The 17,399-nt window shown below is 38.8% G+C and overlaps 2 protein-coding genes across 2 annotated transcripts in view; one reads left to right on the top strand and one right to left on the bottom strand.

Moving 5' to 3' along the window:
- The first annotated feature begins 298 nt into the window (after window positions 1-298).
- RSPH14 (radial spoke head 14 homolog) overlaps window positions 299-17,399 on the top strand; it is a 67,317-nt gene continuing 50,216 nt past the window's right edge. Inside the window, exons 1-4 of the mRNA XM_053470375.1 lie at window positions 299-379; window positions 1,905-2,154; window positions 4,515-4,617; window positions 5,430-5,548. Coding sequence (XP_053326350.1) covers window positions 1,956-2,154; window positions 4,515-4,617; window positions 5,430-5,548 — 421 coding nt within the window. The 5' untranslated portion in view covers window positions 299-379; window positions 1,905-1,955. The remainder of the gene's footprint in view (window positions 380-1,904; window positions 2,155-4,514; window positions 4,618-5,429; window positions 5,549-17,399) is intronic.
- Window positions 8,601-17,399, bottom strand: part of GNAZ (G protein subunit alpha z) — a 48,537-nt gene continuing 39,738 nt past the window's right edge. The window contains exon 3 of the mRNA XM_053470363.1: window positions 8,601-11,149. Coding sequence (XP_053326338.1) covers window positions 10,805-11,149 — 345 coding nt within the window. The 3' untranslated portion in view covers window positions 8,601-10,804. The remainder of the gene's footprint in view (window positions 11,150-17,399) is intronic.

The raw sequence follows: 17,399 nt of genomic DNA, 5'->3' as shown, positions 1-17,399 counted from the left end.
TAACGATTAGTGTGCCAGTGGGGAAACGAGACGAACGGCTTTCCTATCCTGTACCTGATGGCTTATATGAGTGTTAAATGGGTACATTGACATATAAGATACATGTTTTTTGTGATCAGGTCGTTCCTTCGCAGATCATGTATTTGTTGTCACCATAGCAACAAGCGAGCTGCCACACCACTAGGCGTTTGCGTTCGGCGTTTGCGTAGCTGGCAGATTAGTATAGGACATGCGTACGCATCTCGGATTTCCAGAATTCCTTGTTTACGCCAGGCTTCCCGTTGCCTGGTTACCGCAGCTCGCATGCAGTTTTTGAGGCCGAGTAGAGTTTGAGCGGAACGGTGGAGCGGAGGGGCATCGCTTGCAGCTGAACGGACAGGTGTGGCGCTTTTCTTAGAGTTTTTACAACCCGTTACCCCTTGTCATATGAAACAGACCCCCAAAACCATCCACCATTAACCTTTTGCAGTCTGTCACCCAAACGACATTGATGGCCCACCAACTCCTATGCTATGACGTTTTGACAGAGAAGAGTCCTCCTAACCCCTTAAATTAAGTTTATAGGTACCATTTATTTAAACTGTTTTTGTTTTATTTCCACTATGCCCTCCCCAATCTCCCATTCAGTGTTCCTACATATTACACAGTAACCTATTCAGAAGTGTACTCAGGTGATGTCATTTTTTAATCATCAGTGTATATATATATATATATATATATATATATATATATATATACACTTATATGAAACACTTCTCATGTTTATGTATTAGCTATTATATGACTTGTTTGTATTATTTTTAATATAACATGCTGGTATTTTAGCCATATTCGAGCTCCCCTAAACAACCTAACAAATGTAGAAGTTTCTGAAAAGACAACCTATTCTATTTCACAAAGGTCGTTTTACCACCTGCCGTCACCAACGGATTGTCAAGTGAATAGAAGTGCATTTACTTAGTAGATGAGGTTATGGAGTATTTTGGCATTAGCATGGATGGTTATAACTCCCATTGTAAGTTCCATCTTCTTCGCCCTGTTTGTTTGCTTTGGGTAACGGCCATTAATGTGAATTTGTACCAGCTTGCTGGTAAAATGCTAGTTATGTGACAAATCTGCACTAACCACTGTATTTATTGTATTACCCAATGTGCTCAGTTCCTCATCATATTATCTGAAATTTATAAAAAAAAAAAAAAAAAGAATAAACACCTTGCATTAATGTAACCGACAAGCTCACAAATGTGAGTGTCCTGTCTGAGTGGGGACTAAAAGATAAAAGATTCAAGCCTGTGAGAATAAAAACAGCAGTAAACAAATAACCATCTGGGTGCCATATATTTATATATATATATATATATATATATATATATATAAACATACTGTATATTTATATATAAATATTTTATTTATATATAAATGTTTTCCCTGCCTAAGAACTTGGATATGAGTAATTTCTTTTATAATATTTCTAAAAATTCTGTTAGGACACTTGTGTGAATGGTCCGTAAGTGGATGTAGGGTTCCCATTCTATTTTTTTTTATTAAAAAAGTTTATTACGGACCTTGTTGGGACACACAGATGAATTTTTAAGGTCTTATGAACCATGAGTTCATTATATAGTTGTGGCTTTACATAGTTTGATAGATAACATGCTGAAATGGAGGGCTGTATATGAGATCTATTGAGGTTATACCCACATTTTAGAACATTGTCTGCGAATATCACTGAGACCAGCCATTAGCCCCAAAAATGGACCAGGAGAACCAGCAACTTTCGTCCTTAAGATATGTCCACAAACTCAAGCCAACTTTTTTGCTAGTCTTATTTGATAACTGGATACTAGTCAGTGACATATACTCCATTATATTGAAGTGCAATAATGTTCTGGCTTATCCTTTAGAGAAATAAACACTTCACAAGATCTCATTCTTTTCTGGCCTGTGGTGTGAGGATGGCGAACACCCGAATTTCAAGTTATCTACCACCTGACATTGATCCAACAAAAGCCCCGATTGCTTTTGGAGAGAGGGCTTTACCAAAACTGAAAGAGGAGCTTGGAGACCCCAAACTTATTACTCGTCAGAGAGCATTGATGGCGTTATGTGATCTTGTACACGATCCTGAGAATGTCTATAAGGCTGTGACTTTGGGTAAGTACTGTCATTACAGAAAATATCAGTGTGTTAATTGATTTTTGAATGTGTTTTGTGGTTTGGTTTTGGTATTTGAATAATAAAGGTAATAATTCAAGGTAGAACTGGAGTTATATTATATTGAATAAAATGGAGGAAGAAGCAGTATGACTAGAGTCATAAATCAGAAGAATGGGGATACATAAGGGGGGTTATAACAAGGACAGAGGAGGGCAGAAGAGGGGGCATATAACAAGGATAGAGCTAGGAGCAGAGCAGAAGAAAGGACATATAACAAGGATAAACCAAGGAGCACAGAAGAGGGGAGATGTAACAAGGACAGAGCAAGGAGGAGAGCAGAAGAGAGGAAATATAGCAAGAACAAAGCAAGGAGGACATCAGAAGAGGGGAAATATAACAAGGCTATAGCGAGGAGGAGAGCAGAAGAGGGGACTTATAAGAAGGACAAAACAAGGGGGGCAGAATAAGGGAAATTTAACAATAATAGAGAGAGGAGGAGAGCATAAGAGGGGAAATATAGCAGAAACAAAGCTAGGAGGACAGAAGATAGGAAATCTAAAAAGGATAGAACAAGGAGGACAAAAGAGGGATAATATAATAAGCATAGTATGAGGAGCACAGAAGAGGGGAAACATAACAAGGGCAAAGTGAGGAGGACAGAAGAGGGGAAATATAACAAGCATAGAAGGAGGAGGACAGAAGAGGGGAAAATATAACAAGGATATAGCAGAGGGAATACAACTAAAGCCTTTGCCCATGGCTTATACTGCCCTGGTTATAATAATAATGGAAATTGCATTGATTAGGTCTCTAATTACTTATGCACACTGCAAACTAAACATTTCATCTCACTAGTATCGCTGGGTATTATGGAAGGCCAAACTTTGTGAAGGGCAAATTTAGCCTAACATAATGCAAAGTTAATGCAGTGAGGTGAATTGTTTCATCTCTGCACCTCACTTTTAAACTCTAATTTGTCCTTTGGGCACAGACCCTGGACAAAAATATTGTTAAATGAAGATTGATGAAAATAATACACAAATCTCCATGACTACAACAAAGATTCCGCTTTGTACATTAAGCACCACATTGCTGAAAGAAGTTCTCATTGTCGGAGTTGCGGCTTGAACATATCAATACCAAATTGTAATACATCTGGGGGATTTGGGGCAGATTGTTGCATAGCTATAGTCCTGGCTTAATCTGAATGCTGTCCTTAAATAATCTCACTCCAGGCAGAATGATATAGTGGTAGAATTGTTCAATGTATAAGCAAGCCAAGTCAGCCCATATGTGCTGATTTTTGATCACATTGCCTCGCTGCCTTTAACCCTTGGCATTTGCTTAACGGACAAGGCAAAGGGAGGTATTACGATCTTTGAAGCTGCATACAATGCTTGTAATGGTTTGACAGCAAAATGTTAATTAAATGCAAATATAGCCAGAAATTGTCGATTTCTAGAGCTTTTAAAAAAAACTACCAGCCAAAAATATCTGTAGGAGTATACCTAGTTAATTAACCTAGACCAGGGGTGCCAGTTAAAAACTCTTTCCTGCATACTAATGGGGTAGGTGGGTTGTAGACTAGTGGTCTGGATGAACTAGATTATTGGTACTCTTGTCTCCTTTTTTTCATTACTTTCTTCAATCACACCTGGAATTCCAATGTTTATTCCTCTGTCATCCACTACCTGCCAGTCATTGGTGGCTCAGTCCCAAAAGCTGCCCACCGCACCGCTCAGTGTACATAAGATGTGCTCCTATGCATCTTGCACTGACATATGCATGTACCCACTCTCTAATTTAGGAGAAAACCTTCTATATGACACAATGCCCAAGGAGACTGCTTCAGTCATCTATATAGTGAGCTGAACGTGGCTTAAAAAGGATAACAGCCCTGGTTATCTGCACTTAACCAAAAAATGATTTGGGCACATTTACCCCATCCTGCTGGTTACTCTTGGCGAGTAATCACAAAATAGTTTGGATACCTTTTTAAGTTTTCAAACCATGAATGAAAAGGCCCACATCAGTTTGTAAGAGACAACAAGCTTTCAAGTAAATGGATATATTATGTTGGATGCTGTTTATTCAGAATTCTAGATGAATTTTTAAGTGTTTCAATCATTTGCTTACTTTGGTTCAGTGTGGTTTCAATACGATCTGACCAACAAGTGGGATGGGTACAAGAGCCATTAACGTTTGGCGTGTTTGCTCATGACACAGTCATCGTTTCGCAGCAGAAATAGTCTGTGCTCTCTCTTTAGTCTTACAGATGAATTCTGCAGTTGACCGACAATTAAAAACATTGATAGGGCTGATAACTACTGTGATAACCATGTGTCTCTCATGTACAGGTTTCTTGGAAAGTCTCAAATATTTACTGTATGACCAAGACTGCACTGTCCGAGAAAAAACAACAGAGGTCTTCTACATCATAGCGGGGCACAACGTAGGAAGGTGGGTGTGAGATGAACGTTAAACGGACACCCGCCAGGTTATCCTGTAACAAAAAGCAATAAAAGATATCTTGTTGTTAAAAGGGGAAATGACTATTGCAAGGCTGTATAATTTTATCCTTCTATCCCTCTATCCCAGACATAGTGGTGCCAGAAAGACATTTAATTGTGCTTAGCTGATATATACTGCAGATAGAAATAGCAAGCATAGCCATGAATGACACCTAACTTACGTTGAACTTGTAAATGTGTAGACATGTTCCTTGCGAATGTTTTTTTTTTTTGTCGGCCTTTGAGCCACCTGTCTGTTTTCCATCTAGACTTAGCTTTACCATTCCTGCACAACCAGCTGTATATTTTAATATTACATATCTACATCTTTTCAACTTCCCACAAGAATAGTAAGGACAAAGCTGGTCTAAATAACTCGAAGCATAATAATTGTAAAATGTACATAGTTTCCCTTAGTCCAGAATTCCGTAGCCTGAAGAATCAACAGAACCATGTATAGGTTTTCAGTATCTGTTGACATGAGCACAGGTGGATTTGCTTTGTTTACTTCTACATTTTAAATGGCCTCACATGTTGTGGTGGTGTAACACCTTTTAATAAAATTTTGAATGCTGTAATACATTACATATTGTGACTTTCTGTTCCATAAAACTCCTCATCCTCAGACCCCCTATTCATTCCTAAAAGAGCAAATGTATATAATAGTACAATACTTTCACTACAAGAACTGTAGAAGAATGAATGTACTTTCTAAGGATCTTTCGTGAAGACAGCATTGCACGGTGTCTCTTCTTATTCCAGGGAAGGTATCTTGAGAAGTGATATTATCATTGCTCTATCCCAGCTTCTGGATGATCCTGTTGATATCTGTAGGAGGAACGTGCACCAAACATTTGAGATGTTGGCTGAGCTCCCAGCAGGTAAGAAACACTATTTTTGGCTTGAGAAAAACTTGCTATACAAATGACAGATCATATTTCATGATTATGCAGGAGCCCTGGAGAGAAATAAGTCAACTTTTTTTTATTTGCAATTGATTTAATATTAATATTAAAGTGCAAACTAAATGAATCCCATATTTTACTGCATTCTATTTGGAGAGGAAGTTCTAGTTACCGGTCACACTTACCTTTATATATATGTACAGTATGTCCATGTGTTTAGTAACCTGAATTTGCCATACTATCCTATTCTACCCTGTACTATGAACCTTCTGATGAGTTTAGAAGGTAGTTTTGATTCCAAATTGACATATGAACACAGATCCTGGAAATAGAGAACAAGTATAAAGGAGAACAGGTTCATGGAGCAGGATTACTATATATTATTGAAGCGAGAGGGAAGGCTATGATGAGAGCTTAAAAGCCAGAGGGAATCGGCCTGTAAAGACAGTAAGGGTGGATGAAAAAGATGTAAGAGAGAATAATGAAAATGAAAAGACATGGGTCATACTGATGGGATATGTGGAGGTGCAGCAAATAGGATGGGGGATAACAGGAGAACATGGGATGAAGAGATGAAGATAAGGTGGAGATGGGAGGAAGAGATGCAGGAGAGAGGCTGGCAATGTAGCATTTTACGAGGGGAATGGACATAAGTGGAAAATAGAACTATAGTCATATCTTAAAAACAGGATGGTGGAAAGTACTGAGATTGAGTAATAAGCAAAAACGAGAGGAGGCTGAACAAAGGCCAGAAATGAAAAAGCAAAATTAAATAGCAAAACACAAACCGGATATGAGAGATAGATAAGCAGACTTGTGAATGCCATCATGCTCCCTTCCCATCCAATGTTATAGTGGGGCCCAATTCATTTGGAGAGGGTGGGGTAAGTCTTCTCTGAATGTTCCCACTAGGTGGCACAGTTGTCTGCCATCTGTCAGCCTCCATTGCTTGTCGTAAGAGCCATGTCCATTCAGTGGCTTATCATTTATTAGTAATAATATTCCATCTGTTTCTCTGCAACATGGGTGACAAAGGATCACTGGGAACAATGCCAGGGTTGGCAATCATGCGTGCTTGTGTGTGCTTAACAAGCTAATATTGGATGCAAATTCTCTCTACATGCGAAATGTTGCCCTTACCTTCACTTCATCCAGTATAGAGTTTTCATACACTTTGTCTGTTACAGTAACCTCCATGGGCTGGATAATGTTCTTCAGATAAAATCATAGATACCACAAGGATACACAGGTCAGCTGGATACAGTATAAGCCAAGTAACCTACTCTAGACTGACATAGTAAGAGCAATTATATACCTAATTGTCAGTAACTCAAACTAGATGTTCATGATGATTACTGCTGCATCTTATTCACTGATCAGTCCTTATTGATTTGCATGATGGATTTTCAGCCCCTTTTAAAATAATGCTCATATGACGTAACCCTCTTAGGGGTCTTGGGGCTGGATCGTTGATGTCTCCAAATCTGGAGCTGACTCCTTTATAGTCTTCAAACACCTTGTGGTACAGAAGCCTCCTGATTGATTCCACTATGCTGATACAAAATAGTTGGAACCCTTGCTTGAATACAGGTGACTCAAGAATCCTAATCCTAATCCTAGTCCTAATCATTACTACAGCTTTTTTGGATATCACTAATGTGTTCATAGTGGCTATCAAAAGGGTTAATATTTTGCAGGGTTTTACTCCTGAAGGTCTTTGTTTAACCTTAAATCTTCATTTCCTCCTTCGGTGTATCCACATAAACTATATAATTGCGTGTGTGTATATACTCTATCGTTCAAAAGTTTGTGGTCACTCAACTGTTTCCATGGAACATAAGGACATTTTCAGAGTTTTCTTATGATCAACTAGCCTTTTAAACTTAAAATTGGATTAACAAACACAATGTGCCACTGGAACCCAAAAGTGATGGAATGATAAATGGCCTCTGAAAATATTCTATTAACAATCAGCTTTCCAGCTACAATAGTCATTTACAGCATCAACAAAATCTGCACTGTACTTCTGAGCCATTTCATTTTATTTTAATGGATAAAGTTTTATTTTCTTTAAAAACAAAAAAAAAACAAGAACATTTCTAAGTAACCCCAAACTGTTGAATGGTAGTGTATATACATGGCTGGACTGGGAACGAAGAGGCAGCCCTGGCACGTTAAGGCAAATGACCAACAAAGACACAAGTGCGTTTGATGTCTCAATACGAGAGGCCATATGCTACTTTTTATGCTCAGGTAGCAGCTTGTGGCAGGACACTGCGGCACTCGATCTGGCAGATCAGGTAATCAGCTAATACAAATAAACAAAAGAAGAACATTTTTTGGGGCTGTTGGTGGGATTTTCTAATTTTTGTTTAAAATCTGTACAGGATGTTTCAAGCCTTTTTCTTTTACTCTCTTTTTATTATTTTTTTCATTTTTTCATAAATCCTTTTGCGCTGGTTTATTGGTACACCTGGTGATGTCTCCATCCTAGGGTCTCTAGGGACCCCCTCTGCCACTGATCGCACGTGCTGTGATCAGCACAGCAGGGCTGACGTCTATCCTGGCACTGTTACACTGTCTCTGACAGTTCTCTCTTGCTGACAGAGGAGAAACTATGCTTGATCTCCCATGGATCAGCAAGATCTTCTACTGCACCGAAACAGCGCAGAACGTCCTTAACTGGTGTTCCTTATATCCTGGATTGTGAAGTGGTTAAGGGTCAGCTCATTTATAAGGTTCCAGGTGTAAACACATTTTAACAAAATATATTTGACTGTTAAACACTTTGAGCCCCACACCCTTCAGATTATGTTCATTGCATTGTAGCCATAGAAGTATATGACATCATCTGTATGAACATTGCATTCTGTTCCCAAAATTCCACCCTGCCTTCCTCAGGTTCATGATCTTCTGGCATATCACATGCCTTCAAATTTATATAATTTCCAGTATTTGTTTTTTTTTATAGTGTAAACAACTAGCCCCCCCCCCCAAAAAAAAGGGAGCAAATAAAACACACACAAAAACCATTCAGAATCTTTATTTCCCTTTTTGCCAGTAGAATTTTATTCTGAAAGTGTAGTGTCATCAATCTTCAGGGCTGGATTTGCCTGCAAGCCACTGTGGCCACCGCCATGTAACAGGAACACAGAGGACTGCAGTCTTCTTGAGCCCTGAGGAATTAAGCCCTTGGAGTCGTACATTAGTCTTATGGGCGTTGTGTTTTCGGGAGGGCACTGTGGGATTACACATGAAGCTGGAAAGGGCAGCGTTTGCTTACTAAGTGGATGTGCTTTACACGGTCTCAACTTATTTACACACAGACTTCACACAGACATCCAGGGTATTCATCAAGAAAAGAGTAGAAATTAGGCACCACCTGCTTCCTTACAGAGCTTGCATTAAAATAATTAGCAGACAGTACAATACTTTCAGTGCCCTGCACCCCAAAACTTACTTTTCAGCAATTTAAAATGCAAAATGTGATGGTATTGTTCATATTGCTTCACTGACATTTTAGTACCACTCTGCTCCTGTCTATATGAAAAAGATGAGAGGTGTGACTGACCTCCAGAAAATTCTTAAATCAGAACGTCTTTTGTCTCTCTGTGTAAATAATTAGGAGCTTTTTTCCCCTCTGTTTCTTTTTTTTTGCAAAATAAATAACCAGTGTTCTATTTTTTCCAGTGTTTTTGTATATTTTTTTTTCTTTACTGATAAGAATAGTCAAACCCTTCTTAAAATGTCCTAAAATTCTCCTGCTGTTTCTTTGTGCGAAAAACAAAACCAAAGGCATTCATGGAAATAACCATACTGTGTGTGTAAAGAATAATGCTTTTGGACCTTTCTCTGCACCTGGCATGCATGGTTTACACCAATTCATTTGTAATGACGAAGCCATAACAAGAAGGCCCCATATCTTGTTAAAAAGCAAATATGGCACAAGAGAGGCTTGTGGGATATAGATAATGTGTGGATTTAGTTATGATTAAACATCTTTTGGGAAATGAAGTGTCTCTTGAACAGAGTGAATACAGTTTGTTAGATACTGTTGTTCTGATGCATCAGTTAGCAGCTGCAAAACAGGTCTAAAGTTTGAAGAACGGACGCCATGTTGATCCCCAAGATATTTTTTGTTATCATAATATTCTTTTTAGTCTGAGAAATAGTATTTTCTGTTATGGAATATCTGTAGACACGTGTATTTCAGCAGTCAGATGTGGATATGGAATGGAGACATAATAGCTCCATGCCACCTAAAAAATGAACAAAAAGTATCTCAAATGTTGCAGAACCTCTTTGGAAACTGGGTAAACTGAGATGGCTCTGCTCTTTCAAGGCACAAAGCACTGTACTATATGTTGTAACATTGGGAATGTTTTTTTTGCCCACACAATTTTCTGAAAGGGGCTTGAGGCCAACAACTAGGATTCAGCTTTCCGAGACTAGGATGCAGAGCCATAGTGTTTATACCGACCACTGCTGTAGGTGTGTATCCTTTTATTGTGAAAGTGTCACACCCCCAGACACCAAACCAAATCATTTACGGCCCAACTTGTCTTCTGATTATTCCTGTGCCACACTCCCCGACACCAGACCAAATCATTTATGACCCACTCTGTCCTCCGATTATTCCTGTTTTGTTGAAGAACTGCTAGAGTTGCAATGGACAATAGTTGTAATGTTACTATAAACGGTTGAACCCTGTGATCTCTAGATATGGCACACAAAGGAGATGCCAGGTATTTTTGGACCAATACATATGTTGTGTTTTCATTCTAGTTTGTTCGATGCTAGTAAAGAGGTGTTAAAATCCCCTCTAAGAGTCAGTTCCTTGTCTGGCTTAGATCATACTGTATGATCAGAAAACAAACCTTACATTGAATTAAAAGAAAATCTCCCTAAGTTAAACCATACAGACACCAGTCAGACACAAACACACGCACATCCACGCACATGATGCAGGGAGTACATACACCTTCTTCTTTGTTAGAGGCCAGTAATGTCATAGGTACCTTATCAACCTGCAGAAATAAAACACAACTTATTTTCCTGTTAAAATTGACAGTTTGTGCAGGTGACGAGGTGAGTGATCCTTTCAGGGCTCTCGGTGCTTATGTGGGGGGCTTTTGCGTGCATCCCCATGACTTTGTGTTTGCTTGAACCCCTTGGCATGTGGTCTTGGGTTTAGAAACACATCCCGTTCTCTGAAAAGGCTCCTGAAGGACCTTAGCACAGACCAATATATTTAAGATTGTTCTGGATAATGACATCTGTCACTGCATCAAACACAAATTGAATGTTGCTGGTGTCCGTAGCGCAGGTGAAGTGTGAATAAATCTCCTTGGTCTCCTTGTTGCGGTTCAAGTCCTCAAACTGACGCTGGATGTAGACAGCTGCCTCCTCATACGTGTTTTGTCCCTTATAGTCAGGGAAACAGACAGTGAGAGGAATGCGTCGGATCTTCTCAGCTAGGAGGTCCTTCTTGTTGAGGAATAGGATAAGCGAAGTGTTGATGAACCAGTTGTTGTTGCAGATGGAATCAAACAGGCGGAGACTTTCTGCCATGCGGCTCTATAGAACAAAGATAACAAAGTTACACACAAATTCAAATTTGTAATTGGATGCGTCTATTAATTCATACAAGCTATGCAGCAAATACTGAAGTAAAGTACACTATATGGACAAAAGTATTGAGGCAAGTGACCGATACACCAACAGGGACATTGCATTCTAAATCCATAGACATTAATATGTGATTAGTCCCCCCTTTTGCAGCTATAACAGCTTCGACAAGATTATGGAGTGTTTCTATGGGGATATTTGCCCATTCTTCCAGTAGAACATTTGTGAGGTCAGGCTCGCAATCAATGTTTTAGTTCATCCCAAAGGTGTTTGATGAGGTTGAGGTCAGGGCTCATGCAGATAAGGTCAACAATAATCACCTTTTGCCTCTATATCCACTTTATACATGGAACCCTTAAAAGTAATCGCCCGTTATACAAGACAGCCTTTAGACAAAACTCGGGTAAGAGGGGCAGTAGCCAGATCACCACTCATGGACAGCTGTTTCGTCCATGAAGAAGAGTAGTGAACAATAGTTACATTAGAAGAAGAGGATGGTCAGTTTACCATCATAACTATATTATAAAACTTGTAGAGAACCTCAGACTACATGAGCAGATACAGTATTTCTTTTTTTAAAGGGTTCAATGCTACATTTGCATCACCAAAGGTTTACAGGAAGGTTTACAATGCTCTGTTTGCTCTATGACGTTTTTACAATTAACCACAATTTATGGGTGGAATTTATAGTTTCCTGTGTTGTAGATCCACCCACGGTGTATCTTTCTGTCAGCCATGATATGTCCATTATATTAATATAAAGCTCTTTATAATTCTAATAGATTGTAGTAGAGCAAAGGAGAGTATAGTAGTTAAAACACATACCAAACACTATGACCAATGTAACCATAACATTTAACTCTTACATTTGGGTTCCTGAGTAAGGTAATGTATGTTCCATGAGAATAACAGAGAAAGTTCAATATGCCTACGTTTGGGCTTTAGGCAGGCATACAGAGTATTTGGATTTAATTGTGGCTTGGATTCATTGGGAGATTATGGGTAAGGTTAGTTAATATGCTGGCTCTACTAGTCCTGTCTTCACACAAGGGTTAAGCATGTCCATGAGATCCGCCGGCATTCACACGGCATCATTTAGAATTATGTAGCTATGTTTGTGCAGACAAATTTGGACAGATAATAAATTAAGGACAGACAGACCCAGCAGTGTTTGCTGACACATAATTGAGAAAGAGAAACATTTGTCAGTCACTCTTTGTAGGCTTCTCTGGTGCTTGAGAAGACGAAAGAGAAATTTCTACTGAGGACTTCAACTTCAGTATCTTTTATTTAGATAATTGCCACTTACAACAATGTGCGTCTGTAGCAAAGTAGATGCAGAAACACCATACAGCTGTGCTTAGTAAATAACCACTAACACAGTGTGCTTTTCACATAAAGCCCTTTATATGTTTGCTCATGGTGCTGACCACCCCTATATTCATGAATACCTCCCTCGTTACATTAACTTTCTGCTCAATTAGTCCACTGAGCCAAAACGTGAGTTTTATTAAATAAATCACAAACCTTTAGCCCTATTCAGGCCTGGCACGCCTGCTTTAAATCCCTGCTTGGTAGCAGAAGGCTGAGCACACGTATGGGTCATAGGGTACCAGCTGTCTGTGAGAAACCGAGAACCGTGCCCTACAAATTGCATTGCAGGAGCCTAATGGGCAGTCAAGGGCCAATACTGTATAATCTATTCATGTATAAATACACAACTTGAACGTGTCAGGCAGTGACCCAAAAGCAGCAGTCTGCAAAACCTGAAATGACTTTATGTTTAAATATGTTTTGCATTATCACATATACTGTGTATGCATGAGTAAATATCAAGGTGTGTTGTGTTTATTGCATATGGTTCTGGTAGTGTTAGGAGTATTGCGTTTGTATCCGGGTTGTGTCAACTTACATTTTAAGGTGTAAGTGAATTTATTAACTCCTGTCATACAATATACTATAGCACATTGTTGAGTATATCTTCACAACGGGGATTATTCTGTAAGAGATATAGCAGCCTGGGCAGCAGTGGCAAGGGACACCCAGACACTCCTTTAACATAAGAAGACCATAATCTCACAGACATCACTTTGTGTAAGGAATTGTTATCCATGTTTATCTCAAGTAAATCTCTCAATAGAGAGGTTACAGATTGCAGCAGGATGAAAGGGTGACATCACCAAAAAAGTAAAGGTTCTGCAAAATTATTTCATCCATCAATAACAAAAGAACATTGTTGGCAACATAACCTTTTATTTCTTATTCTCTGTAGAGTGATTTGTATCTCTGACTCACGCCAGCCTGTGTCATTTTAAAATCTACTATTTTTTATTTAGCCATAACCATCATGTTATATTTTCTTCATTTTCTTGCTTTTTGCAATGTTATTAAATGGACACACCTCCAAATTATTATTTATCCATATATATAAAATAATGTTATTGTACTTTGAAGCTCAGGTTCTATGGTAAATACTATGCTTTGTCTCTCCGTTGGTTTGCTTCACCTTACCGTACTGTCCCTTTACTACAAGCGATGGCCTTCCATATTTTACTGATCTACAACTGACATAATGGCCACCTTTTGGCTGAGCATAATGAGAGCTGTGTTTCTGCTACCCTAGCCATGTCTTAGGCAACAGTAATGAGGTGTGCTTTAAACTAAAAAAAAGAAAAAACAAAGTTGTTTTTCATGTCTCAATAGCTGGCATCTGGTGTTGCATTTCTGTAGCACCCACATGCTAGAACCAACTGCTTCAAGTAAACTGTTCTACAGGAATAGTGGGAATGTCGACCAAGGCTAATCTTTTAGGATAGCACCTAAACCCAAATGGAGTATGCTAACAGGACTCATACTGGCAAAAAAAAAGATATTTAATTTGAATTCCTATGTAATCCCAATTTAGTGCAAATTATAAAATAAAAATAATATATACTAGTGGGTGCAATTTACAGAGAAGAAACACTACTTTCATTAAAGTTTTTCCCCTGGAATCAATGGTACATGTGTTATCGTCCTTGCTGGCCAAACAGCAAGATTGCCTCTTTATGTAAGACTAGAACATGTGTTGATTCCATCTTTGCGATTATAGTGAGCATGAATTAAAGTAGGTACATGTACCCTAGCAACAATCTATGTGTCTTCAGGAACCCAAATACAGATAAAAGATATCTCCTTTCCTACAAATGTGATACTTGTTAATCTTTAGTCAGTCTTAATCTTTAGTCAGTCTTAATCTTTAGTCAGATGTGTTTCTACTTGAGTAATATCCTCTTATCGCCTATTTTCGCTACTTGTTAGATCTCATTTGCCCATTGTTCTGTGGAATATGATGGTGTTTTATATATATATATATATATATATATATATATATATATATATATATATTTATGTAAGGTTAAAATTATTTCCTGTGGGCGTCACAGCATATACAGGCAATACGGTGTTCAACACAATTAAAAAACTGTGAGGCTTTACTCACTAAAGCAGGGGTTAGTAGGAGAGTTGTGGTTTTAACTGCCAGACTTCACTGTACACTATACATTAGGAAAAGCCAACAACACTATTCTGCTTCTAGAAGATTGTGTTTGCCCTGGATAATGCATAATGAAATCAGTAAGACTCACCTAGTTGATTGAATTATACATTGTTCCAGGACAGGTCAGTAATTCTCATAGAAATCACTTGACAGGCATGGCTCTACATAATGTATAGTAAATTAAGCAAGCTTAAACCACAACTCTTCTGTAAACTGTCCTGCCAACTAGGGCTTTAGTGAGGAAACCCTGATGCATAATGTCTTCTGCCTTGTTTTGTATCGTACACTGAGTAGCAGTTCCATTTTCCGCAGCCATCAGTTCAACCCTACAATGGTGTTGTCAGTACTAGGTATTAGAAGTAATAGAATGAGGACAGCATTTTGTGGTGCTGCTATTCCATGACTACATCTATTTTCCTCTACCTGGGAAGTTCTGCCATAATCTCCTTGTCTATAGACAAGGTTTTGCATGAGAAAACCGATTACCACATTTCAAAGTATTTTGTAAACAACAGCTTTTCCTTCCTAGAACACAGGAGATAAAGGTTGTGTCCCGGTGGAGACAGATAAATACACGCTGTCATAGCACAGCTGGAATGTAAAGCAATGTGTCTCCAAGCAGAGGCACCCAAGTGAGCCTACACACAGTTCAGACAGGAAAATTCCAAGTTACATTCAAGAGCGAATAAAAGGGAAAAGCATGACGTACGGCTATAATGTCCAGTGAATGTGCTGCTCACGTCAGTAACCCAAAAACTACAGGGCTCACTGCTGACAAGTGATCAGCAGTCAGGCAGTCTTTCCAATATCCAATTACTATGCTGTATAGCAGCAAATTAAAAGCACAGCATGAACAAGAGCAGCAGACTCTTTTAGCCCAAGTGATAAAATGGCCACACACTTTGGCTCAGCTCGTGAAATAGGGTAGATTTAGTAGAGAATTTCAATCCACCGAGCAGAAGGTATTGCTATGACTATCCAGTAGCACCTAGAGGTAGCACTTGGTACACTTGTCCAGTAATAGACATCCTCATGACTGTGTAGGACAAGTTATCAGAGGGCACATTGCTGGCCCAAACAGTACAATACGATTCTATCATGAATCTGGTCACCTTTAGGTCCTGTGTCTAACAGCACATATGCATTAAAATCTTACCATTGCAGAGAATGTATGAAAAGCTTACTATACGACACAACTAAATCAAATAGTTTGTAACAACCTTGCCTTTCAGACTGTTGAAGGGCATTAAAAAAAATCTATTTAATATAGTATTCATGTGACCAGCTCAGCTTGGATTAACTCTTTTCCATGCACTGCATTTAGTGGATTATGGATTTCAGCATGTATTTACTGGTGTTATTTGTCCCATAGTGGGAATATATGCAATGATTACCAATGTACACCTCAGGATAGGATAATATGTCCTGGCCAACCACATACGTCATTCACTGTTTAGAGTAAATTGGTTTCAGCAGTAGCATCAGGTCAAATATGCTTAACCTTGTTAACAGTGACCCTCTGTCTTGTAAGCATATATACCAAACAGAGGTTCAGATGTTTCCCTGACCCTGAGCCAGCAAAAGCTTCCTAGCTTAGTTTTTTAACCTCGGTCATAGGCTATTGAAGTACCTTGTTACAGTAGTTGTTTCAGTAAGCCCAGCTTGTAGGAAATTGTAGGCAATTATTTTAACATTAACACACAGACTGCTAGACAACGTAAAAAAAACAGGCATGATTTGCTCATTCTTATAGCACTGGAAGGCTTACACTAAAAGGGAGATCTATCTATCTATCCACACTATATGGGCCAAAGTGGACGCCTGACCATTACACCAACAGGGACCGTTATGACATTGCATTCTAAATACATAGACAGCAATATGTAGTTGGTCTACCCTTTGCAGCTTCCACTCTTGAGGTAAGGTTTTACACAAGAGATTGGAGAGTTTCTGTGAGAATGTTTGCCCATTCATCTAGTAGAGCATTTGTGAGGTCAGGCACTGATGTTGGACGTGAAGGCCTGGTTTTCAATCTCGGTTCCAGTGCATGCCAAAGGTGTTGGATAGGGTTGAGGTCAGGGCTCTGTGCGGGCCGCTCAAGTTCTTCCATAACCATTTTTGGACATTTTGGCTTCTAACTCGATGCTGTTTCCTAAAACATGAACAAGCTAAAAGACTTGGCATGTACGTCCGTTAATTAAAGATGCTTTTTTGTGGTATGAAAGTGTTTTCTGATGGAAGTAGCAAAAAGCTCTACCAGAAAATGGAATGGTTACAAAATACACTGTTTTGATTGTTTTCTCATAGATGTCTGCTTGAAAACCATATTGATCATATTTAAAATTATTCCTATGTAATTGAAATTGAAATATTTTCAAATGGTTGGGTTCCGATGGAGCATGTGCAGACCATGCTGCAAAGGATATTTGTTACCCCTGTAAAGCCAAGTCTCCTGGCAGTATGATATTATAGGGACTTGCTGTCCAAATGGCAACTACAATGAGAAGCCACAGGTCTGTGCAAGCCCCAAAAATAAAAAAAAAATGCATATTTTTTTGCCAGGGCTGTCTGGCTAGCCTCAAGGGTATACTACTTTTGCTATCTGAGACTCTCATTATGACAACGTAAAGAAATTATTGGGTAAACGAAAGGGTGTTTCCT

Source organism: Spea bombifrons, chromosome 1 (assembly GCF_027358695.1).
Source record: "Spea bombifrons isolate aSpeBom1 chromosome 1, aSpeBom1.2.pri, whole genome shotgun sequence".
NCBI lineage: Eukaryota > Metazoa > Chordata > Amphibia > Anura > Pelobatidae > Spea > Spea bombifrons.
The sequence above is the reverse complement of the archived record's forward strand: the minus strand, read 5'-3'. Positions and strand labels throughout refer to the sequence as shown.